At 34.7% G+C, this 26,966-nt stretch overlaps 1 protein-coding gene across 1 annotated transcript in view; it reads left to right on the top strand.

Annotated features, from left to right (window-relative positions):
* LOC132546657 (multifunctional procollagen lysine hydroxylase and glycosyltransferase LH3-like) overlaps window positions 1-26,966 on the top strand; it is a 52,675-nt gene that overhangs the window by 14,394 nt on the left and 11,315 nt on the right. Inside the window, exons 5-8 of the mRNA XM_060210381.1 lie at window positions 22,775-22,826; window positions 23,181-23,293; window positions 24,513-24,576; window positions 26,615-26,712. Coding sequence (XP_060066364.1) covers window positions 22,775-22,826; window positions 23,181-23,293; window positions 24,513-24,576; window positions 26,615-26,712 — 327 coding nt within the window. The remainder of the gene's footprint in view (window positions 1-22,774; window positions 22,827-23,180; window positions 23,294-24,512; window positions 24,577-26,614; window positions 26,713-26,966) is intronic.

Below are 26,966 nucleotides of genomic sequence, written 5' to 3'. Positions count from 1 at the left end.
CATTGTGTTGAAGTGATTGATTGCATCAAGGCGTTTACAGGTAGAGTCGAGCTGGTTTTTGCAACAGAAGTTTAAGATAACAGAAATAACCATTATTGTACAAAAAGCTATGTTGATTACCATGTAAAGCACCCAGTAGAAAGTGATTGGATGTACAATGTTTAAGTATAGAATGATAACCAAATCAAACACTTCTGTGATCATGACTCGAATGAAAAAAATGATGATCAAATTATCCTGTATTTGATGGGTCAGATTTTCGAATTTGGTACTGAGGAAGAAGAGAAAACGTAGTGTTAGGTCAAGGACTGGACGGACGACGGAGCCTGACTCTGGTTTTTGAACGGAAATGTTTTCTTCAACTATCATCCATGTAACCAAAAACTTGCAGACAATGAAAACCAGATAGAAAAATCCAACAAAGATTGTGATCGCAAAGAAAATGATCGCTAAAACGAGATAGATTATGGCATCATCACCATCATTGTCATCTTCTGATTCGCCATTCTTTATGATAGTGATGTGATTCTGTTCCACCTGTGTTACATTGCTCATTGCGACAACCACTTGTTGTTGTTGTTGCACTTGTTGCATAGCAACGCCATTTGGCTGTTCCCCTTGATTAGCAATGGCATTGGGATATGAGGCCATTGTTTGTTGGATCACAATTTCAAAATGGGAATTTTACAAAAAATATTGGATGAAATGAATTTTTTTGATGAAGAAAAGATTAGTAATGTTTAAAAAACAGAAATGTATATAACAATAGAAATTTAAAAAAAAAGAGGTTTCCTTTTCTTTGAATCTAAGCTTAAAATTTGGAAAAGAACTGCAAACTGTTTAATACAAATAAGAATGATTTGCAATTCTGTGAAGTGAAAATAAAAAAAATCTTTATATATAGAATAGTACCTTTTTTGGGGGGGAAATGTCAGTTTAGTCTTGAAAATCAGCAATATTTCGTTTTAGTTGACCAGTGCTTGTCAAGAAAAATAGATCATAAATGCCTTTGACCAATAGCAAATTATCAAGGTTTGAAACATCAACTTCTTTATATTACTGCATTTCAATATCTGTCTTTAAAATGGGCTTACTTTCTGGTAGACAAATTCTTTCTCTTTTGTTGATCCAGCTCTGCCAAGAGAATTCTAGCAAAATCGTCCAAGAAGCGATACTTTTTTTTTTGTTTTTTTTTTTTTCAAAATTAAAGCTGTATATTGGTGTCCAGGGAATGGTTCTCTCAGATCTGGAGGTCTTAAGGAAGATTTGTTTTCTCACCTACAGATGCTCAAGATATTTTTTAATGTTGATCTGTTCAAACAGGTAATTATGTTCTTTAAACTGTTGATGACACAAGAATGTTACTTTCTGATCCAGAGCTGTCCCAGAGGTGTTGGTTTCCAATCTAGAGATGTTCCTGGAACTGTTTTCTTATCTCTAGATAGCACAGAAAAATATTCCTATTTGGCGTAGCTGTCCAATGAAAGTTGTTTTTTGATGTGGCAGGAACGAAGTTGTTCTAGAAATGTTGTTTCTGATCCGAAGTTGTTGTAGCAATGTTGTTTCTAATCCGAAGTTGTTCTAGAAATGTTGTTTCTGATCCAAAGTTGTTGTAGCAATGTTCCCCGATCAAGATCTGTTACAGAAGTACTGTTTTCTTATAGAGAACTGCTGCAGAAAGAGTATTTATCAATAGTAGTATTACAAGAAAGTTTTATTTTCTCTTATTGAAGTTTATCAATAAAATAAGCAAGTCTTCAGTTCTGTATTAGCCAGTAAGCACAGAATTACAGTCAAGATTTCGTCCTTGAATTGAAGAAGTCAGTTTCTGTAATGTGTCGACAAGGTATGCACACATCCCAACGAGGAAGTACGTTTTATTTTGTCTGCACACGTGACCGTTTCTTTTCCCAGGTTTTAAATGTTTTTGTTGGGTGAGGGGTAGAGGGAGAGAGAGATAGGAGGTGCTTGTGGGACTATTGATTAAAATGTTATCAAGAGATTAAAAAGAAGACCCTAGTTTATGTGTAAAATATGGTGAAGGCTTGTACTTGTCAGCTTAAAAAAAGGCTCATTTACAACTGCATGTAAAGATTAAATCTGGAAAGTGCTTCAATGAATTATGTTTTCTCATGTTTTATTCATCTATAAACAGATGTTGTTATTATCATTAGTCCCCTACCTCTCTGTCTGTCCCTCTGCATGCCCCTCCCTCTGTCTTAAGTTTGTCAGGGCTTTAGTGGTCTCATTCCAGTAGAATTTCTCATCAAAATTTCATTCATCAATCAAGCTTCAAAATATCCTGGACAAGGTAGAGCTTCAAGGTTGTTGGATCAAGGTCAAGGGTACTGTTACTATTTTTAGAAAATCATAGTCAGCACTCCAGTGGCTTCATTCCTATAGAGATTCTCATCAATCTTCATTGACTTGATGAGTGTCAAATTGTCAAGGACAAATTTCAGTTTCAGGTTTGTTGGGTCAAGGTCACCGTTACTTTTTTTAAGAAAATTATTTTCTGCTTTTTCTTTCATTGAAAGATCTTCATCAAACTTCACATACTTACAAAGCATCAAATTATCTTAAGTTCAAGTTTTAGGTAGTCTAAGTGGAGGCCTAGGCCACTGTTACTACTTTCAGAAAATGTAAAAAATCATTATGGTATAATAACTTGTAGGGGCCAGTAGGGAAACTGTATTGCTTCATCTTGTAACTGGAAACATCACATTTCCCTGTAGGGAGGGGGTAGTTTACTATGGTTTATATAGGAAAAGTAGATTTTTGAGCATGATTTATGTAATTTCTTTTGGAAATATTTCAAATTATGAGTGAAGGGTGATGGCTTGATGGTATGCCCATTGAGAAACAGCCATCTTGGATTTTTCTATGAAGATTGGTATCACTATTTCTTGAAAAGTACTCAATGGATCTCTCTCAAATTTCATATATAGGCTCCCCTTGGTCCCTAGGTGTGCTTTGATTTTGGATCTTATCATACAAACAAATGGATGAAAGGTTGCCATCTTGGATTTTGACTTTGAAAATTTGTTATTGCTACTTCTTGAGAGATTCTGTATAGATATTTCGCAAATTTCATGTATAGGTTCCTTCTTGGGCCCTAGGTGTGCCTGCTTGATTTTGAGACTGATAAGAAAAACAAAATGGCTGACAGGCAGCCATCTTTGATTTCACCTAGTAAAGATTTTTTTTGCTATTTCTTAATAGGTACTGAATGGGTATCTCTCAAATTTAATATGTGTGATCCCTTTGGTCTCTTCTTGTACCTGTTTGATTTTGAAAGTGATCAGAAAAAACAAAATGGCTTTCATGCGACCATCTTGAATTTGGCAGATAAAGATTATCATTGCTATTTTTGCAAAGGAATGGTGAAATTTCTTATTATTAAGAACAAAAACCGAGAAGAGAAGAATTAAGGGTGAAAAGATCCAACTTTCAAAGAGCAAATAAAGATCAAACAATGGTGGGCGGCAAAGTCCCGAGGGACCTCTTGTTAAATTCTCAGATAAATAATTAGCAGGTGAGCAATACATGCCCTTTGTACCTCTTGTTTTTCCTGACCAAGCTTTTTTAAGTTGAATTTTGAAGGTCACTGTGTCAAATCTTAAGAAATCTGTTTCTGTGTCCATGTAACAATGCAATTTTTAGTTAAATGTCTTTTCTTTTAAGTAAGCAATGCTTGTTAATCAAGGTGATCTGTAGATTATATGACTGTCAAACAGATTTTAATCGCCAGAAACCTATACAACTGATTTATCTATTCCACGAAAAAAAGTTCTGTGTCAGCTATTTTGTACAATATTTGGATCAGAATGGCAGTCTTTGTGTTCGGTGCAATATATGGTGTATCCTGATTGGCCAATGGTGATCATAATTCATTACATTTATACATATGTGTATATATACCTAAAAGCCTGCATCATGATTGCCACAGTTTGTCTTTTTTTTAATGTCTACATATTTGAATCATATTCAAAACCAAAAACGTAGTAGGAATCGGTCACAACAGACAAAGAGGTCAGGTTCAACAATTTATTTGTCGACCAGATTCGCCCTAAATTGGGCTTCATCAGGACAAAGTTACATAGAAATTACAAAATTTAAAAATTAAAAAGTACAAAAACCATATTCAAAACCAGTTACAACAATAAGAAGTGTAATGATGCGCAATTCATACAAAGCAAAGCGTAAAAGAAGCAATAAAGAAGAAAGGGGGGGGTTGGGGAGCGGGGGGCGGGGCGGGGCGGGGTGGGACGGGGCGGGATGGGATGGAAATGGTAATATAACATCATGGTTTATGTTAATCCAGAGGAAGAACAAGTCTGGACATATTGTGACATCTCTAGTGAAATGGAAAAAAAACAGATTTGTTAGTAATGGAAAAATATATATATACATAGGTTGAAAAAATGTGCATCAGATCACACTGTTAAAATCAATACTCCTATCTTACAAATGTTACCTAATTTATACAAAAACAGAAGTATAAAGAATGGATTAGAATGTGCATTTACTCAAAGAACTATATATTTATAAACATTGGCATTCATGGGAGCTACTCTAGCAGAATTTTAAGGGATACATTACAACAGGTATAGTTTATATACCAGGTAAATGAAACAGATGGCACTTTGAGGGAGCTGTGTACAGCTACTGTAGAGAACATGTACTTCATAAGAGTTTTAATAAAAAATGAAACTGCAGGAAGATTCAAGTGGTTACAAATTATAGATTCTTTTATTGAGGATAAGTTTTCAAAAATGCTGAATTCGAAGGCTTTTCACTGAAAATATGTGCAAATAAACCCAGTGATGAGGGAAAAAGAAACATGAGTATGTGGTATTTAATGTTTAAAACATGTGAAAGAAAATACACATTTTATGATGGAAGAAACCCAAAACTCAAATAAAACCCATCAGGTCAAATGGAGAAACCCAAAACTCAAATAAAACCCATCAGGTCAAATGGAGAAACCCAAAACTCAAATAAAACCCATCAGGTCAAATGGAGAAACCCAAAACTAGGCTAAAATCTTTAGGGAACCCAGTAGGTCAAATGGAAAAACCAGAAACTAAACTTCAATCCATTCTCAGAATACAGGACCACTATATTCAGAATGCCTTGCAAATGATTTTTAGAGCTCATCAAATCTCCTTGTAATTACTGTATAATCCATTCCTGCACTAATGCAGTGGTTACCTGCTGGGAGTTAGGAACAGACTCCTACATCATAGACAAGGCCTTCCGTGGACTCTCTTCTGGCCACGGTGTCAGGGAGATTTTGAATAAAGAAAACAATTGTTTAGTTTTTAAATTGTATTGATTCAATATTTATGTTGTGATTCATTATAGCTCGGGGGTTCAATGGGGCTTGCATGTGGTTTATGGTATTCGGGTGGTGGTCCAGATGGTAATGGCCCCATGGGACCTGCTGGTCCAGGTGGATATGGTGCAGAATATTGTGATGGTGGGCCTGCTGGTCCAGGTGGATATGTTGGGCCTGCTGGTCCAGGTGGATATGTTGGGCCTGGTGGCCCTGGTTGTGACACAGTGTTAATTTGTTGTTCTTGGGTAGCGGCGGTGACATGTGTAATAGAACTTTTCTTCTTACTTGCACTAGTAACCATGGAAATGAAACAAAGAATATCCAAAAAGATGTCAAAAAACGTAACGAGTGTAAAAACAACAAGTGCAGTATTGGTGACACCACTTTGACTGATAGCAATCTGGTTTGAAAACAAGATGGCTGACAATGCAAGAGAGAAAAATTTAAATTGAAAAAACAGGTTCCCAAAGCTGTGGACTGCATCAAAACATTTGCAACCTGAGCGAAGTCCCTTTCTGCAGCAGAAGTTTAGGATAGTAGATACGATCATGATGGTTGTTACAACAATAAAAAAGCCAACAAAGAGAGCCCAAAACAGTGTAATAGGATACAAGATTTGTAGAAACAGAAATACTCCAACGTCATACAGCAGACAGAACAAGACACGCAGAAAGAACAAGATCAAAAAGTTGGCTTGAATGGGAGTATTCAAGCGGTCAGTTTTATCACTGAGGTTGTAGAAAGTACTCAGGGTGAGGTCAAGAACTGGATTAACAATGCTTTTTCTAATAGGCCTAGTCAGGTAAATCTCACCATCCACAATCATGCATAAAACCAAGAATTTACAGATGAGAAACAACATGTACAAAACTGCTCCAATGATTACAAGGGCAAAGAAAACTATGCCGAAGAAACATTTCGCATAGATTACGCAATCCCATTCTTCAGAAGTTTCCGCAATTACTGCGGTGTTCGATGATTGAACGATATTGATTTGATTTTGAGTGATATTCTGATTGAGGTTGACATTTTGGGCCTGAGGAGCATTAATATTGTTGTTAACCCCTTGACTACTAGCAATAGCATTGCTTGAGCTGATCATGTTGAGCGAGCTAAAAGTATATACTTAATTCAGATTTTTAATTTTGGATTTAATCAATGTATTTTTAGTATGTAAAATACCTTTATTTATGACTGTCTTGTCCTGGAAAATAAAAATTAAATATGATTTTGTAACTTTGTTACTCAATGGGCAAATCAGTCTTAGATAGAATTTCTTATAATGGTAATTCTGTCAGAAAACTGCCTTTCTAAGCTGACCTTTGGCTCATCTTTAAAAACATTTTTCACACAGATCTGCTGAAACAGAAATTAAGATGCAACATTCTCAAAAGTTCATTTTACCTGTTTCTGTTGATTTCTTCACAAATAAGAAAACACCACAAATTTTCTTTTGGCATAAAAAAAACCGGATTGAGATATCCAGAAAAAAATTTGAATTCAAATGTTTCAGCAGTCTTAGGTATAGGACTTTCAATATTTGCTTTTTCTACAACATGGAAAGTTTTAATGTTTTTGGTTATTTAGATCCATTGCTGTTTCTTGCATGTTGTAACATCAAAAACTATCTAGTTTCTTTCCAGAGGGAATAAGTTACTTCACTAGGCTTAAACAAGAAATTCTTATTAATGTTTTATAAAGTTGACGAAGTGATGTTGCTTCTGGAAATCAGATGATGAATAGAAATGTTTCCAGGTACATTTGTAAATTCACATGTTGATTCAAGACGTACAGGGGGTCTGTTTGTTCCTTCAAAGTTTCTCCAGTGTTTTAATCCTTTTAAATCCCGAAGAGATCACCTTTTTTAAGAACTGAAATGAGTTAAGTACATGTTACTTAACTGTTTAGTCTTGCTTCACAAGGTGTTATTAAGTGATGTTTTGTTATGTTTATTCTGTTTTTCGTTGACTGTCATGAGCTGTTCTTTAATTTCACTACAAATTCAGAAGGACATGAAAGGTATGCAGTTCATGAGTTTGCACAACAACTTTCTCCTGTCAATTTGAATATAATGATGACTAGTTTTTCCTGAAAATATTCAAATCAAATTCTCAAAATTTTCTGGTTACGAAACATTTCCTTTCGGTGTTTTTGCACTTTCAGGTTGGTCTTTGTGAAATCCTAATGTCTTCTCAAACACAATCTTCAAAATCCAAAATAAGAATTGCTATTAGTTGAGCAAAATTAACATAGAAACGCCAGGAAAAACTTCATTTGTTGGAGCAAGGATAATTTCTGATCTTCGAAGTTCTTCAGTTTTTGTTAATCTGAACAACGCCAAAACAAGGGAGGGCTTAAGTTGCTACAACAGTAGGCAGTTGCTAATTTTCTTTGTAATCAGATAGGGGGTTGTAACTTGTATGAGCAGTTTGACTGTTGACTGTGATTGGTAGAATTAATTTGAAACAATACACGGTGTCATGCGAGAACAATTAGATTTAGTCATGTGCTTTAACAGAATACAGCTGCTAGTAGTTGCTAAAACATTTTCCGCGGGTTCCAAGAATTGAGGTGTTCATGCCATGCACAACTTCCTCTATAAATCCACCCCTTTTGGATTTTTTGAAAGGCTACTTGTCCAAAATGCCTGAATAGATTATTGGGTAAAAGAAATATTGTGTATACTATAGGAGATTTTTTTTTTAGATTTTCTTTTTTTTTTATTTGATCACCATCAATAAAAGATCTACTTTAACTAAAACAGACTTAACTCAAGAGTTAGTTCTAGTTTTTTTTATAATTTGTTTCAACTAGTTTTTATTTTCTTTGTTCACCTCAAGCTCCTAAATTTCGAAATGAAGGCTTCTGGCATCATTGATGAGTCCAGGAAGAAGAAAACTTGTATAATACATTTTTGTATGCATGACTCTAATTTTATCTCTATATAAATTCTAAATTTATATTGAAACGGTGTACATTGTCGTTTTAGAGTCTTTAACAATAAATCCCAATAATCTGATTTGGTCTGTAGAAGTAGTAAAGATCTTGAAACAAGTATTGATTTGAAAGTGACCAACTCTGTTTGTCAAATTAGTAAGATGAAATAGTTAAGAGGTACTTGTCCATCAAGATTAAAATCTGTCTTGAAGCTGCTAATGTGGAAATTCAAATGCGTATGTTATTTTGTTTTCACTTGCTTACTATCTGCTACCGCCTAGTAATGTGAAGTTTAATTACAAGGTAGTTCAAACAGTACCTGGTAATCCGGAAAATTAACGATAAATTGACTGTTCCACGAAAAGGTCTTTGTTGAATGATTTTGTACAATAGTGACACATAGTTGATAAACCCTTTGTTTCAGAAGCTTTTCAATAAAGATCTGCTGTTAATGGGGGTACCAAGCGTGGTCTACATGGTGTCGGATATAACGCCATGAATGTTATGTGTTGGTAATATGTTAATAATATCAGTTATGTCACTGGTAACCGCTTTAAATCTTAAAAGGTCTATTCATTCCCACAGAGGCATGTAATCATATTTCTGGGTGACGTGCGCATTATCTATCCTTACTAGTAAAGGGGGAAAGGAAACACCACAGAGAAATTCACCAAACCCTTGTAAAGTCACTATTATTCGGTAACTTAAGTCAATTTTTTACTTTTCTGTGTAGTCTTTCTTTGTCCTCTTTAATGATTACATAATACCATATAAACTACAGCCTGAACTGTAGAAACTAGAATTAATCCAAAGTTAAACTTAGGGAGTTAGCTAATTTAGAAAAAAATAGGCTCTAGCGAGATTTTTATCTCTAAGAGGAAGTATGTGTAACACAAGGCAACAGGACAATCTTCACATTAAGATAGCACTTTGTTAATTAATACATAAACAAGATTCAGTTTCAATATTCAAATTAATATTAAAACACGTCAGAAAGAAAAGATTTAACAGCCAGCTCATTTTGAGGTAACGTCTCCTGTTAGTAGATGGTGGCTACCTTACTGTACATCATACAGAAGGTACGTCATACACAATCCAGTGCAATAAGGTTAAAATGTCCTGCCTAAGGACAAGACCATGAGATGAAAAAAGATGTGAGGGTTGGTAAGGATAAATTCAAGTCGATCAGGCAACTGGTAACACATTTTTGTTGAATCTTATTCGATATCTATCAGCACATCTTGTTGGTGTTCCAGTGTCAAACCTTGTTTTGATGTTGATGTTAAATGTTGATGTTGAATTTTGGTCTGCTGAGGGCAATGGTTGTCTAGTTTGCTCAGACAAAGTGGATAGTTTTCGTGACTTATCATTCTTGTATTTTTTAAGTTTTATGTTATTACCTAGTTTCTCAGATGGATCAGCTTTTGACTGTAGGTTAAGTAAATTACCTTTTTCAGCTTCCATTGTTTTACAGAATATCATTGCCGTGATATAAAGAACCTCCAAAAACAAATCACCAGCAGTAATTATAGTGAATACAATAACTGAAACATTAATCTCAAAATATTTCATAAAAGCTATTTCATTCACTAACATGATTATTGACAAAAAAGAATGACCCAACTTTGTATATATATAAAACAAGCTGAAATTTTTTCCAGCATCAAAAAGATCCTTTTTAGCACATTTGCAGCAGTTGATGACTGCACCAATGGCCATACCAATAGACAATACGCTAAACATTATCAGGAACAGAAGCAGCTACAGGGAATGTTATCTGTAAGTATAGGAATATAACCAGATCATAACCAAGGACGATTAGAATTTGTACAAATGAAACATGGACATGATAACACTTGAAATGGTCCTTGAAATATTCACAGTTTTGATTTGGGGCATAAAATACTCACATGGTGACATCAAGAGCTATGTCGTTTTCAAAAAGATTTTCCTCTGAATTTTCCTTTTTCAATATCCTGTACAAAACAAGAGACTCCGATCTAGTTTTGGTCACTATCAAATTGTTCAGCAGTGACAGTTGAGCTCTGATCTAGATTTGATCACTGTCAAGTTGTTCAGCAGTGACAATTGAGCTCTGATCTAGTTTTGATCACTCTCAAATTGTTCAGCAGTGACAGTTGAGCTCCGATCCAGTTTTGATCACTCTCAAATTGTTCAGCAGTGACAGTTGAGCTCTGATCTAACTGTTCTTTTGTTGGTTGTTCAAGGTTGCCATCTTTGGTCCTAATTTTTTCCCCATAGAAATTTGCAATCCACATTTCTTGTCAAACTTATCCTTTTACTTGTGGACAACTGTTGTAAATATGATTTTGAAAATAATTCAACTTCGGTTTTGCCTCAAAATATACTTTTCCAACTGTGAATTTTGAGTAATTCTTGGTGTTTAAATTGAATTTCCAGTGATTAAAGAAATCCTCATGGTATTGGGAATGAATCAAGTGAATCCTGTTTAATCCAAAGAAATTTTGCTTTTAGGATTAAAGAAATGCACATACAAATTTGCAGACAAGTGCTGTTTTGAGAGCAACGAAAATATTGCTTATTCTCCGTGGTGTTTGCTGATGTTTTATAGCGTTGGTTGCTACATATCTCCAAATATATGACAACTGTAGAATTGTCTCTAGCCACACAAACAACCTTGGAATGCAGAATCTCCCTGTCTCTTCTTGGCTTCTCATAACTTAATGGAGTCCCACCCTATCCTCCCCTTTCTGTCTCTACCTAATTGCCCCATTGTTTGGCTCCATAAAGATTTTTGAGGAAGGGAGATCACTCTATGTCCCTGTCGTTATGGCTCATGGGACTGTGGGGGAGGACAGGATTTTTTAATCTTTTGTTTTTGGGCTACAAAGATGGATGTAGGTACTGTATTTGCATACTTAAAACTACATCATGAAAATTGGTTTTACTTGAAAATACCTCAATTCTATAAGTAAAAACAATTAAGGAAATGACAATGGGTGAAATGCTTTATTTTTTTAACACACTTAAAAGTTTATAAATATTTCATAGTGAAGAGTCAAGACAAAAAGTATAAAAATAGATAAATCAAAAGATCATTTTTCACAATTTTCAATTTGATAAATCAGAATTCAAATCTATAAATAATCAAAGCAGTTTGAAAAATAATTATTCCTTCTTAGAATTAAGGTTTTATTTATAAACGTTTCTGTGAAAATTGCAGTCATGCATACTTAATTTCTCAATGGCATATTTAAAATCAACAGATAATGAAAGGTACTAGGTATTGTACATACTGTAGTATGGCTGAAGACTTTTCTAGATCCATTAGAATTGTTTGCTCGCTGATAGGTTATTTAAATGACCAATGAACAAGGGCCATCCGAGACGGGTTATGTTCCTGATTGGGACAAAATTTAAGTATGAAATAAGAGAGTTATGATTCTTACGCACTGCCTTCCTATATGTTGAGATCTATCTACCTATTAAGTTTCATGTTGATACCTCTTTTAGTTTTAGTGTAATGCTCCAAACAAAATTTAAGTATGAAAAATAGCAAAGGGCCATAACTCCTAAATCATGGAAAAGATAGTCATGGTTCTTGTGCACTGTACTTCTCCTTGTTGAGATATATCTACCTATACAGTTTTATGTTGATACCTCTTATAGTTATTGTGTTATGCTCGGGACAAAATTATGATGGACAGATGGACGGACGGATGAACAAAACAGCGACTACATGCTCTCCGTTCGGGAAGCATAAACATGTTAACACAGTATTTTGTTACCTCTAAATCAAATCTGTGTCGGATTTAATTTCTGATTACTTAAACCTAGGTCATTTAAAATCTTTCTAATTCTCCTAAACATTTATTTAGAATATAGCATTCTTGGATAAGATTTGTTGATACGATGTTTGAAGAAAAAATTAATTTAAATGTACAGGAATTATCCTTTATTCTTGGCTATATCATACATCTGGTTTTTTTTTTATTTAACAGAGACATTTTGTTTTAGAGAGGATGTGATGATATACAAAATAAAAGAAACAAAAATTTCATTGTTCTTATATAAAAACATAAGGACTATGGTCCTACTATTGCTACAAAACTTGAATGTGCCCTTTTTTGAATATGCATCACTTACATGTCTGATATGATAATTTATGACAATCTCACCCTTGCAGATTAAAAGATAAAACATAGTGGAGACCATGCATTGAAATTCTGAGTAAAAATTACATCGAAAATGAGAACTAAAAACATGTTTTCCATAAATGTACAAAGAAATGAATCATCCTATAATGAAATTGACAGAATAGGTTTCCGTGTCTTAAAATGTTGATGATTTTTTTTTTACAAATTTTTGTATAAAGTTTATATAAGAAAATAAAAACTTGTTTCATAAAATCTGGTATGACATAAAACTCCATCTACATGTATACCTAAATGTTATTATATAAAAACAAAATTATCACATGATTACAAAACCATACATATATAAACTTATCACAGAAAATGCTGAATCCAACAAATTAAGAAGTCATGATATCACAGTGAAGCAAATAAAATATAGTAACAGAAAAAATGATGGATGATGACAAAAAATTGATATGAAAAAATATAACAACACATGGTTAGTGGTTATTACCAATAATCAGGCACTGATTAATGTTATATCACAACCTTCACATGTCATTGTCGTCTGTCAACAATAACTTGATTTAAAACAACAATTCATTATTTATTTAAGTTTAGAAACATTTTGGTCTCTGCTGATGTGATTGTGTCCTTGGGCAAAACTCTTTACCATAATTGCTCTGAATAACATGCAACTGGGTGGTTAGGTCGCGCAGTGGTGGTAACACGCTCGCCTTTCACCTAGCCATTTGTGGTTCAATTCCAGGAATGGATGTGTAAAGGTAAGGGGTCACCTGCCCGACCACATGGGTTTTCCCAGGGTATTCCGGTTTCCTCTCACCATAAGACCCCTTGCGTGATTCCATCCAAGCCAACAAGAATGATTAATATAAGTTGGAAAGTCTTGATTTACAATTGTAGTAAAATAAATGAAGATTGTTTATTTAACATACAACCACCCTCCCCTTGTTAAATGAGGTAGCATAAGCCACACATTTATTTTTCTTTAAATTTTTGTTTAAATGATGAAAATACAGTGATGTCAAATATGATGATCTGATGAAGAAATAGTAGCCGGAATATTAATGTGTTTATCCGTTTCCAACATTAGCAGAAAGCAAACAGCCACTTGTTAATATTGGATAAGAAAATACAGATGTTTTCTATAGAAATAGACATTTTCTAGTGTCTGAAGAAATACTGATTGGTTCTAGTGTCTAAAGAAAAAGATATTTTCCAGTGTCTAAAGAAATACTGATTGGTTCTAGTGTCTAAAGAAATAGATATTTCTAGTGTCTAAAGAAATACTGATTGGTTCTAGTGTCTAAAGAAATAGATATTTCTAGTGTCTAAAGAAATACTGATTGGTTCTAGTGTCTGAAGAAATAGACATTTTCCAGTGTCTAAAGAAATACTGATTGGTTCTAGTGTCTAAAGAATTAGATATTTTCCAGTGTCTAAAGAAATAGATATTTTCTAGCATCTGAAGAAATGCAGATATTCTCTAGTGTCTTAATTGATGTAATTCAATATCTCTTCATCATCTGTTGTGCTTCATCATAGCTGGGAGGAGCATCATAGTTGGGGGGAGCATCAGGGGTTACTGGTGCTTTATTGTAAGCGCCTTGGGGTTCTAAGGGTTGTGGCGGCCCAGATGATGAAGGCTGTTGTGGTGGTGGAGGTGGTGGCCCCTGTGGCCCTGGTGGACCCGGTGGTCCAGGTGGTCCTGGGGGTCCTGGCTGTCCAACAACACTAACTTGTGGCTGTTGGTTAGCGGAGTTAGCATGAACAGTTGGTCTCCTCTTCTTGGTTGCGCTTATAACCATCGCAATGAAGCAGAGAACATTGAAAAAAATATCAAAAAATGTAATGATTGTGAAAATGGTCAGAACAATGTTTGTCTGTGTGTTTTGTATGATAGCAATCTGGTTAGCGAACAAGATTACTGACAAACAAAAAGAAAAAAACTTATACTGAAAAAACACAGTACGAAAATTGTAGACGGCATCAAAACACTTGCAACCTGAATGCAGTCCCTTTCTACAGCAGAAGTTCATGATAGCAGAAACAATCATTAAAATTGAGATTACAACAAAAAAGGAAACAAACATAGCCAAGTAAAAGACTATAGGGTACAGGATTTGTAGATACAGATATATGCCAAAGTCAAACAACAGACAGTAGAGGACTCGAAAGAAAAACAAAATCACAAAATTTTCTTGAAATATAATAAATCTTTCAACCTTATCGCTCAGACTGTAGAAAACTCGCAATGTGAGGTCAAGAACGGGGTATGAGATTCTGTCAACAATGGGTCGAGCTAAATATATTTTGTCTTCAACAATCATGGAATATACCAGGAATTTGCAGACAAGAAACAAAAAGTACAAAATTGCTGCAACGATTACAAGCGCAATGAAAATGATGGCGAAAATGCATTTCATAACAACCCAGCATTCAGATTCTTCGTGTTCTTCAATAACGGCAGTGTTTGCTACTTGTACAACACTAGTCTGATTCTGCTGGATATTTTGGTTAACAATGACATTTTGTGCATGTGGCGCGTTGATATTGTTACTGTTAAGCTGATTCGCATCCATGGCATTTCGTTGGTTAATCATTGTGTCGGGATTGTATAGAATATTAAAATCAAGTATTTATATTAATCTTAAAAGGACTGAAATATCTTTGATGTAAAACTTTGCCTTTTGTCTGAAATGTTTCCTGAAAATCTTAATTTGAAAATATCAATATGTTTGTCTCTTAAAAATAAGGCTAAAATGCATGATCAGTTTGATTCTACAATAATTTGTTAATGTTATTCACATTAAATAGAAGTTTCTCAAAACTTTATTTTTTGCAAATCCATCAGTTCCAAGTGACTTGAAAGATCAAGTATAAGTGAAACAAAAGTTCTCTGAAAATAAATTGCCGTTTCACTTTTACCTTGTTTCTGTTGTGTACAGTTTTAATTTCCTTTGAAAGGTAAGAAAAAACAAAACTTTGCTGTCCAGTTTTTTTAAAATTCAGAGTGGAATCGGAAATCTGTGAAATTCGGCTGTTTGTTCCAGCACATGTACTCTCCGTTTTATAACAGTACAGTATGGTTCAATTTTAGGTACAATCTGTTCGGGATTTCCACACAAACACCACTTTAGGTCAGATCATTCTTCCATTTTCCAGACATTACTATAGTCTCTCGGTTATTTCAAATTTACAAATTCCATCAGATAAATTGACGATTTGAAATGTTGTCAGATATTTATAAATTCACTTACATTTATTTCACACAAAATTTTTTTTTTTCCGTAATCAAGTGATTAATCCAGCCATAGTTCCTGTATCCCTTCAGGAAGAAAAAAAATTTTTCCAGAAGTTTAATCAATCAGTTTAGTACTAAAATACTTGTTCTTGCTTAAGGAGATGTAATGCATTGGTTGACTTGATCTGTCTGTGGGCTGCTAATTCAGAAAGTTACGTGTGGTATGCTCTTCTTAGTGGTGGGAAAATCTAATTTTGCTTTGAGTGCACATACTCCATGATGACTGTTAAGTTGGAATTTTTCCTCAAAATCTCAAAAATACTGAGCTTTGTAAGTTCCTGTAGGTAGGTGGTTAAGTTTTATGTATGAACATCAGTCTCCTGTCTCTTCAAGTATGATGCAAATTTTGATAAATGTTTCCCTCAAAAGTTTCAAAGTGACCTTCAAGAAAAGTTTGAGATTTTTTTCCCAAGCGTTCTTATTACTCCAGCTCAGTTTAAAGCAATATTTTTACGTTTCTATACATACAGCTTGCAGTGAAATAGTTGATAGTTTTGAAAACACTTATTTTAAATCCAAAAAGAAAATGCTTCCTTTGGTTGAGCAAAATATAAAATGGGGACACACTGCGAAATGGATCAGTTAGAAAAAAAGACAAATTCTAATCCTTCCAGATGTCTGGTTTTGGTAGAACTGAACAAGACGCAAGAGACCAACTAGCTTTGAGCTTGTTGCTACAACAGAAGGCAGTTGCGACGCATTTTTGATTGGATAGCTCTGCGAAAAATTTGTTACTAGTATAGACATGAAAAGTGTGGAAAGGGAAGTGTGTTGGTAGAGAAGGTTCATGTTACATCAGACTGAATGGGAGTAAACTACTTGCAAGAATTTTGATTACATGTCTTCCACGAAAAAAAAACATTCTGAGATTTAAACCTTTGTAATGAAAAGATCGAGTTTGTTGGCTGTTTTGTGTCCACAACATATAATAAGTCTCCCTGATAATATTGAGTGAATTTCGCGTCGTTTTCCAAGCATGTGAGAACATGTAATATGGTGTTGGCCTGCACATTTCGTCACATAGTACTATTTGTACTTATATATATGGGTGGGAGGTGGAGGGTGGGGGGGGGGGGGGGGTGGTAACGAACTTTTTTTTTATTTAAGCATTTCAGTATGGTCTTTGAACAGGTGCTGACCATAGGTCAGTGGGTTTTTTTGTCTCGGATTATTCAGGCTAATTTATTCCACCATCTTAACCAATCACATCATTATCTGACCCTCACTGTTCATAGGACACCAAACTGTTATAAAACTTAAATTCTGCATAGTTTTTAAACATTGCATCTTTCCTTGAATTAGATTAGTACAATCTATGGAACAGCTCAAACTTGGTATTGCACCATTATGTTGGTTGTTGGTTGGTTGGTTGGTTGGTTGGTGGGTGGGTTGGTTGGTTAGTTGTTGGTGGGTTGGTTGGTTGGTGGGGTGGTTGGTTGGTTGATTTGTTGGTTGGTGGGTTGGTTGGTTGATTGGTTGGTGGGTGGGTTGGTTGGTTGGTGGGTTGGTTGGTTGGTGGGTTGGTTGGTGGTGGGGTGGTTGGTTGGTTGGTTGGTGGGGTGGTTGGTTGGTTGGTTGGTTGGTGGGTTGGTTGGTGGGTTGTTTGGTTGGTTGATTTGTTGGTTGGTGGGTTGGTTGGTTGATTGGTTGGTGGGTGGGTTGGTTGGTTGGTGGGTTGGTTGGTTGGTAGGGTGGTGGGTTGGTTGGTTGGTGGGTGGGTTGGTTGGTTGGTTGGTTGGTTGGTTGGTTGGTTGGTGGGTGGGTTGGTTGGTGGGTGGGTTGGTTGGTTGGTGGGTGGGTTGGTTGGTTGGTTGGTTGGTGGGTTGTTTGGTTGGTTGATTGGTCGGTTGGTGGGTTGGTCGGTTGGTTGGTTGGTTGGTGGGGTGGTGGGTTGGTGGGTTGGTTGTTTGTTGGTTTGTTGGTTGGTTGTTGGTTGGTTGGATGGATAGATGGTTGGTTGTAGATTTTCAGTCTCCTCAACTCATCCTATTATTATGAGGTGTTGTCTCACTGACAAACATCAGGGATACATATCATGTTATGTTATTAGGGGTTAGATTTTCACATTCCTTTTTTGATTCTTTTCAAATTTAGAAACGTGACTGATATGCTATTGTCCAGACCAAATTTTCAAATATCATTTTCATTTCATAGAAAGGATTATAAATCATTTATTAAAAAACAGGGAAACGTTTACCGGCAAGGTTTGGTATGCATTATATATAAATTTCGTTATAATTTTCAGTACAATATACATGCCAGAAAGACAAAGGTCATAAATTACTTAAAAATGATATGTTACAATGCAGTTTACAATAGTATCACAGAGTTGGCTATATATAATTGTAAATTAAGCAAAAATAATTTAACAACAAGATCGAGAATATTTACATGCTAACATAGCAGTGACATAAGATTTAGTCACATGTGCTTAAGTTTAAAAAAAATGCAAGGTAATTCCTTAAGATATTAACTATTATCAAGATGGTTCTAAGATATTGAACAAGGTCTTTATACACAGGTAGTTTGTATGAATAGGTGGTCAGTACATACAGGTTGTCCTTGTATACAGGCAGTCGGTACACACAAGGCGCCAAGTGGTTAAAGCATCTGAGCGTCTTTATCACTAGCCCTATATCTCGGGGGTCATGGGTTCAAGACCTGCATTGGTCAGTCGCCAGGTACTGGGCACATGCGGATGGTTTCACTGAAGAGAACTTCGGCTTTCCTCCACCAGCCAAATCTGGCAGATCCTTAAATGAACCTAGCTGTACATTAAGATTTAAAGTAACAATAAACCGAACACTACACACTGGCGGCCCTTATACATAAGACATTCTGTATACACTTATGGTCCAATTCTCACAGCTTTAACACCATGTAGTCAGTCTTGTGAAATATGACTGAGGATCCTTATGCATGGGTGCTGTTAATGTATGGGTGACCCGTCATAATGGCTGATCATAAAGTACAGCTTGGTGACCATCTTCACAGACAATTAATGTACACAGAAGGTTTTGTTTTACAAAGATCACCCTTTTCCTAACGCGTCCTCTCACACATGGGACTACACACAGGTAGTCCTTACATAGAGGTAACAGTATTCAGATCATTTATCCATACAAACCTTCCTTTTCTATGAGTGGTCCTTATGTAGAGGTGATGATTATACACTAGTGGTCTTATATAGAGGTGATTTTTGTACACAGTTGGTCCTTTATTATTCCCTGGATGTCCTTATATGGAAGATGTTATATATTTGTGGTCCTTCAAGCGTGGTATATTAGGTAGGATACACTGATCCACCTCGATGACTTTTGCACCTCTCGTATATGAAGACTGCCATGACGACAAGAATCAGGAATATGTCGATGGACACTATGATGATAAGAACTGTTTCTACAGTGTTGAAAACGGCTGATTTATATACAAGCATGTAGATGAAGACGAAAGAAGCATGGGTTAAGGAATCGATCTTGTAAAAAAAGAAAAATCGTTCATAATGGGCTGCCATGTTACAATAGCAGCAGCCGTCCATACATTTAACACAACAGAAATACAGCACATAGAACACAATCCAGAACCCAAAGAGCGTCGCCAGGTAGATCGGTAAAAACACATAGACAAAGAAATCGCTTAATCCTCCAAGATTCCAGTAGATAAGGAGGAAGAGAATTTCAGCTACATCAAACAGAAACGACATGATCACCCGAATTAGGAAGTTGACAATCAGCGATTTCTTGTTGATCATTTGCATGACGCGTAACGTCAAATCTACGACAGCCACCTCGATGAAATGAGGGTGTGGTCCATCAATTTGGATGGTTTTTATGGTGAAAAAACCCATAATGATGAAGAAAACGTAGCTGTCACTTCAAAATTATTTTGTCTAGTTTTTATCAGATAATGTTGTTGGTATCGTAGAAATTTAGTATTTCAGTTGTTCCTTGTTCAGTGACTGGTGCTCTGCCACACTTCTCGATCAAAATCCTTTGAAAAGTCAAAACTTGGATTCACCGATTCAATTGATCACTTCATCCTTGTTCATTTATGCAGCTACAAATTCACCTGGGTAATTTCCTCTGACAGTGACGATCTTAAAATTATGGCTACCACTCGTTCATGTTCAGCCAAAGTTTGGTGTTGTTCGGAGCAGCTCTGTGTATTTTCCAACATAGTTACATACTGGTTGTATAGAACTCCGATCAACCTTACGAAGACAATGGAACTTCAGTTAATTAATATGTGTATTTTGTGTATTGAAATATATATACCTACCACAAGAGAGACATATATGTATAGGCTTCTACTGGTATGCGAGTAATTATGTAAACTTATACATACGTACCAGTCGTTGATTGCCAAATACACATTGATTTAGCCAAAAAAAAAAAAAAATTTTAATTCTTTTTTTTTTTTTTGGTGAATATTTCAGTTTATCAAATATTGTTTTTTGTAATGAATAATGTTGGAGAAGTGATTTTGAAATTTTCAGGTATACATTCTTGGTATCAAAATAACAAATATGTCTTATAAAGCTGACAAACATGTTAAATCTTATTTGTATAAAGATTTGTCAACTTAAGCCGATAAAAGTTGAATCATAAACATTTGATTATTGTCTTAACCTGAAAAGAAATTTATATATTGAAATATACATCTTTTAAAAATGAAGCTGTGATAATAAAGATTAAAGAGTTATTTCTGCATATTACTTAAGATTTATTTTTTTTTTTTTTATTTTGATTAATATTAAAGCTGACAGATATTGACAAAGCCTGATTCTTGTTCAGCATTTAAATGCTTATCTGGCTGCTGTCCTATTTAACTGAATAACATTGTAGTATATATATGTATACTTAAGTGTTGTCTTGTTTTAAAACTATACACTTGTGTATGAATATTGTACACCATAAATCTCAAAGAAACTTTTTGAATTACTTCCTGGTCATTTCTTTAACCAATTTTTGACAATATTTTGACAAACCCAAGATCCCCAGATCAGTTTTAAAACATATAAAACTTTAGCTTGATTCACAGAAATGTGCATGTCTTTATGTTAGATATTATGACTTTAGCTCTTCCACATCTAATGCATTTTAGTACAAAGGTTAGCAATTACCATTTGAAATCTTGCAGAGGTTAGAATATATATTGGCCCTTTTATGTGGCTTATTCAAGGACGTAATACTGTGGATTCATTTATTTTCGTTGGGTTCAATTTTCGTTGTTTCTACAAATTAGACAGTTTCGTGGACTCATAAATTCGTGGATTTTTTATTCTGTGGGAAAAAAATAAAAACGTTAGAATTTTCTCTTTTTGCTTCCAGTCGAAATTTTTTCTGTTTGTATTAAGGCTAAGACAAGAATAAAAGAACGTTTTTTTTCAAGATAGCGTCCTGTGTTTTTATAACGCTGTTTACAACAGTCTCGCATTAATATCAAACCACAAATCAGTATATATCCTGGCGTGTAATCAATCGGTAATTATCAGAAACAATTGTTTTCAGTGGATAAACATTGTGTGCTGATCAGTCGGTGTACCGCAGTCATATGAAAACACCACGCGTATCGATTGGACCATGTGTGTAAACAGGTGTGTAAACAAGATCTGCAATAATTATTGTGAACCTGTAGTCGGATAGAAATACGGATCCAATCTTCAATTGACAGGATGGTCCGATCAAGCCTAGTGTCCACAGTGTCGCTAACGACTGCGATCCCATCATACTTAGCATCACAATGGGTACTTACCCTTTGTTATGTTTAATAATATATAATTATATATCGTTGACACCAATTTAGCGTATCCATGTCGAGCCTCAGACTACCCGACTCCCGACTAATTACGGGGCTTCTGTCATTACCGGTGGACGTTTCCGGTGTCGGCAAAGATTACTTGGTCAAATTTCAAAATTACTTTAGTAAGTAGTTCATATTTCGTTGTGTTTTTAAATTCGTGGATTTGCTCATCCACGAAAACAACGAAAATTGGACCCCCACGAAATAAAATGAATCCACAGTATCATCCTTTACTCCTCATCAAGATCAAGGTCAAAGGTTATTCTCTGGTGTAATTTTAAACTTAACGAAAAGCATTGCCTCTTTTCTTTCTTTCTCCCCCTCCTTCCATTCGCACCTGAACTATTTAGTGTCTTCCAGATGAATTGTTGATGGTGCAGAGCAATAATATGAAAATGAACAAAATCTATTTAAGGGGTTAGATTTTCCGTGTTGGGCTCCACCCAAGTACAGGGTAGAGACATGTTAAGTTTGGGACTGTCAGATTGCTGAGTATCGTCTGTTGATCAGGTCATTATGTAGGTAGACTTCATGTTTTGGCAGTCTTTAACTTTATCATAGGCTGGGATTTAAAAAAATATTGATTGAAATATGGTTCACTGGGGCATATACTGTCCTTTAGTCTCCCAGGTTGTTCATTATTTCATTGAACATCAAAAAAAATCAGATTTGACCTCCAACATTGTAATTTCAATAATGTTCTGAACTCTATAATGCTTATTTTGTGAAAGGTATTTCATCTTTACATAATGCAGAATTATCTGCTCTTACCAGCGGGTATAAATTGTTGATTGTTACGTCATTGGGTCGGGTGAGAAAATTGTGTTATTTACAAACAAATATTTGTGAAATTACTCCCACAAACAAATGACAAGCAATACCTACTCACAATAGCAGATAATTCTGTATTACGAAAACAAAAATTACCATCTTTAATTGCATTTGTGATATTTTTGACAAACAGATGAAAGTTTGAATTTTTGATTAAAATTTTCTCTTGAAAACTATAATACAAAGAAAAGATAGTAAAAATTGATTTAAAATTGATTGATAAGTAAATATGACCTCTTTTTTCCTGTCTTGGAATTTTCAGAAGATTCAAAATTGTTGTTTCCTCTATAGAAACACATGTATTCTACAAAGCTAACCTACAGTCCTCCCTAACCCTGTTAATTTGTAGAAAGATTCAAAAGTGGTTATTTCAAACTATCACATACAGTGGTTTAAGAATTTTGTATTTGTTCTTTGTAGGAAGATTACCCAGAAGTCAAACCACAGGAAAGTCGATTCCTAAACTCCGGAGGTAAGAATTTCTTTATTTTTAGATGGAAGAAATCTTTTTTTAATGAAGATATATTCAACAAAGGGTGCCATACATCCTTAATATATCATAATTCCAAAGCATTCTGACACAGTTGTCCCCGTTTATCTTCATGGAATTTCTTTTGATGTCGGTATGAACAAGTATAAAATACCAATAATATTGACCCTCACTTGCAATATTAAAAATGACCTTGAACCCAAGTATGACCTTGACCATGGTAAGCTGTAAAAAAATCTTTGTACATGTATTATATCATCATGTTACACTTTCAGATTTTCCATGGTATAAAAATTCAAATAAAAATCTACGTAATTCTGATTTTTACCTCAATAGGATTCATTGGGTACGCCAAAGATATCGTGGAAATCATCAACCATAAGGCTATAGGTAATCAGGACGACGATCAACTGTATTACACAGAAATATTCTTGGACAAAGCTCTGCGAGTAAGTGATTTTGACGTGATAATGTTTGTTAAAAGTAAAAGATTATCATATCTTTTATTTGTATCTTTGTAAACGTCTGTGTTTATTCATCTGTCTTGGGTTTGAAGATCTTTCATTTTCTACATGAAATGCAAAATTTAATTTTCAACTTTTTTTTCCCAAATTCTTCTAGAATAATTTTTTTATTTTTCTCTATTTTATTTTTCAGTCTTCAAATGATTGTTTAGATTAAATATCTAGATATGAAAAGATAGGTTTTGATTATTTGTTGATAGAATATTGTCAGATTTGTGATATACTGGAAATGGGGATTTAAACAAGCTTGTTCACCTGACTGTATTGATTGTACATACCTTTGTTATCATAGTCCATAAGTTAGAAAATAGCACGACTTTCTTACTAGTAAACAATTTTGGAAAGGAATTTTTACATTCTTTTCATCAGAAGATTTTTAAAAAAAATTTTTGCATTCTTAGCTTGCTCATACAAATGGAAGTATGCTAATCAAAATGAAATACTGGTACATGTACCAGGAATGGCTACTTGGTGGCAGGTTTTTTCAAGGGATCATGTACCAAGAATGGCTACCTGGTGACAGCTTTTTTCAAGGGATCGTGTACCAAGAATGGCTACCTGGTGACGGGTGACAGCTTTTTTCAAGGGGTTGTGCATATTTGATAAGACATTTAAATATTCTGCTTTATCACTGTTTGTGGATAGAAAAGGTGCTGGGTGGGGGGGGAGTTACTGGAATTTCTGAGTTCTGAGAAATCTTTTATCAAATTGAAGTAAATTTAGGTCAACTTTAAATCAAATTTATCTGAAAGATCTGATTGTAAGCTGAGGGTGTATTGGGGGTTTGATAGGTAGATCTATATTTTGCATGCATGGAAGTAACATGCTTTGGTTGTCTATATGCGTGCAGGTATATTGAAATATTAAAGAATAGCGAGGAATAAATTATTTCGTGTTTTAAAATACAGACTTTAAACTTGTGAGGGGTTGGTGGTAAATCAGATAGATAGAGAACAAACACACAACTTTTTTATCTCCCAGGTGAAGAGTGTCACAGCAACCTCATTCTAAAACCTTTGTCATAAATTTTAATGTTTTGAATATGAAAAAACAAAATGAAGTGTTTTTGAAAGCTAAGTCAGCTGAAATAATTTGAAATGTATAATGTTTATCATAAAAATAACTTTTTCTTCTTCTTTTATAGAAAAAATGGAACTTAAAGTTGGACACTAAATCAGAAATATTTCAAAATCTCCATGGTGTTTTAGGTAAGAAGATAGTCTATAAATAGTTATTTATTTCTGCTTGTTGTACATTGTTTTTTTTTTATTTTGCTTAAGCTTGGTACAAGAATAAGCTTTCATTTCTTTGCTCTTTCTGTTTAACAATGAAAGACTTCTACCATATTTGACGTAGTCACATTTGATTTCAGAGCTCATATTCCTTGACAGATATGAAGATCTGTTTATCTTTGCTATCTCAGTATATTTTGATGATATCGATAGGATATGAATCTATCTGCAATGAGACCTGAAAATCTTGACTCCAAACGTTCTGTTGATGGCTGGAAAAGTACAGCAAAATGCTGGAATCGTGTTTGAATGCGATAAATGTGTTGTAATAACCCTGTGTCTGGCAATAAATGCACCAATGTCTATTCTGTTTGGTTAGATTTTAATAAATAGGATTTCATTATCTTTTAATAAGCCCCCCTCCCCTTGATTTTAGGTCAAAAGTTGACGATTTAGCTCCCTGGGATAAAGATGATTGTTTTAAAAACTTTGTCCTTAGAGTTTAGTAGGACCTGATAGCACAGGATTAATGTATGACTCTGATTTTCTAGTTTTGGAAATTTGCAGAAATTTGTCTTAAAAGTAATAAGGGATTAATTGAATGATGATTTAGCAGGTATCATAATTCTACACTTGAAATTTTTATGCCCCTGCCATTTATGGCCGGGGGCATATAGCGTTGCCCATGTCTGTCCGTCGCGTCCCGTTGCGTCCCGTCCCGTCCCGTCACGTCACGTCCCATCCCGTCCCGTCGCATCGCGTCCCAAATCAGTATATACCACCTAACAACTTCATTCGCAAGGCAATTTTCATGAAACTTCATACAAATATCAAGTATGGAAAGACCTCATGCAGTGTTGAATTTCTCGGCATCCTAAAAAAAGATGGCCACCAGGGGGAGATAACTCAAAAAAGAGGAACATCATCTTATTTCTACATAATTTGGTACTTGTGGGTTTTAAGGCATAAGGAACTAATATATTCCCTCATTTTTTCCAGAGAACAAAATTCCAAATTCATGTACGTTAAATCAACTTGTCAATTTAAGTATGAAACTTGAGTTGTACATAGTTGCATACAAATTAACAAAATCATCTCTTTCGGACCTTTCACTATTATTTCACATGGGGGGGGGGCAGGGGCATTCATGTCTTACAGACATTTTCTAGTTTTAATTAAAATTGATTAAAGAAAGTATCCATTTGTATTATCATTGAAATTGACACAGGCGGGAAAGATGTTAGTCCACGCGGTAAGTGTATTATAACGCATGACTGAATCGGTAGCACTATTCTATCTGATATTGTTGACGTATACCAGGGCGATATCTACGAGAATGTGTACAAATGATCAGAAATTTACCATGGATGTCACACCTTCATTCCCTCTATTTTTAGAATAACATGGTGCTTTGGTACTAACACCATTTCCTAGCAGAACACATTTTTTCTTCATTTGCAAATTTTTCTATTAACATTTGAGGTTTCGGGACTAAAATTCAGAATGTTTGGTATTGAGGATGCACTGAAAAATACTGAACACATAATTCATGTGATCTTTTCAGACTTCAAGATGATATGTTAAAACAATGACGAAATTATGTACAAATCTATTATGAACAAATTCAGATGATTTTGAAATAGAAAAAAGAATGCTTCATATTTGTTAAGTTGTGAGGTCTGTTGTTCCAATTGCGATTTATTCTTTTCCATTAAATGTAAGAAAAATGTAATAGAATTAATGCTACGATTAACAGTCTGATATAAAATTGATGTTAAGACTCACAGTCTCGTATGGAATTAAAGTCCCATATAGAATTAACATCAGGACTAACAGGCCTTGTGGGCCTTTTTGATTTGTCAGCTTTTACGAAATAATCTCAAATATCCTTAGGTAGAAAAATAGTAAAATTCCATTTCTAAATCAACTGCATGGAGGAAATACTTGCTGAACTTTTGTATCTGGAAAATGATACTAAGACTTTGTTACTATAAAGATTGTATTTCTTCTACAGGAAATGTTGACCTGAAGTTTGTAGGATCAAGGAGTTATCTGTACAATTCCAAGACTGGGACCACTCCTGTTGTTATCCACGGAAATGGTCCAATTAAGGTACTGAATTTATTTAGTACCAAACGTAGTCGAGAAATCAAAAGATTACAACAAAAATCAAAGCAGTGACTTATATAGTTAGCTTTGCAGGTGTTCTAGATAAAACAAAACATGTGTTTATAGATATTTAGTTTTTCAAAAGTATTATCTTACATATTTCCCAATTCTTTTGTAGGAGAAATAGTTTCCATTTAAAACATCAAGCCTTAGAAAAGAACATTTTCAAATCCCTATCTTCAAATGAAAATGCTTTC

The sequence above is a fragment of the Ylistrum balloti genome, unplaced genomic scaffold, assembly GCF_031769215.1.
Source record: "Ylistrum balloti isolate Yb309-2 unplaced genomic scaffold, AGI_CSIRO_Ybal_v1 Utg369900, whole genome shotgun sequence".
Classification (NCBI taxonomy): Eukaryota; Metazoa; Mollusca; class Bivalvia; order Pectinida; family Pectinidae; genus Ylistrum; species Ylistrum balloti.
This window is presented reverse-complemented; position numbering and strand designations above follow the sequence as displayed.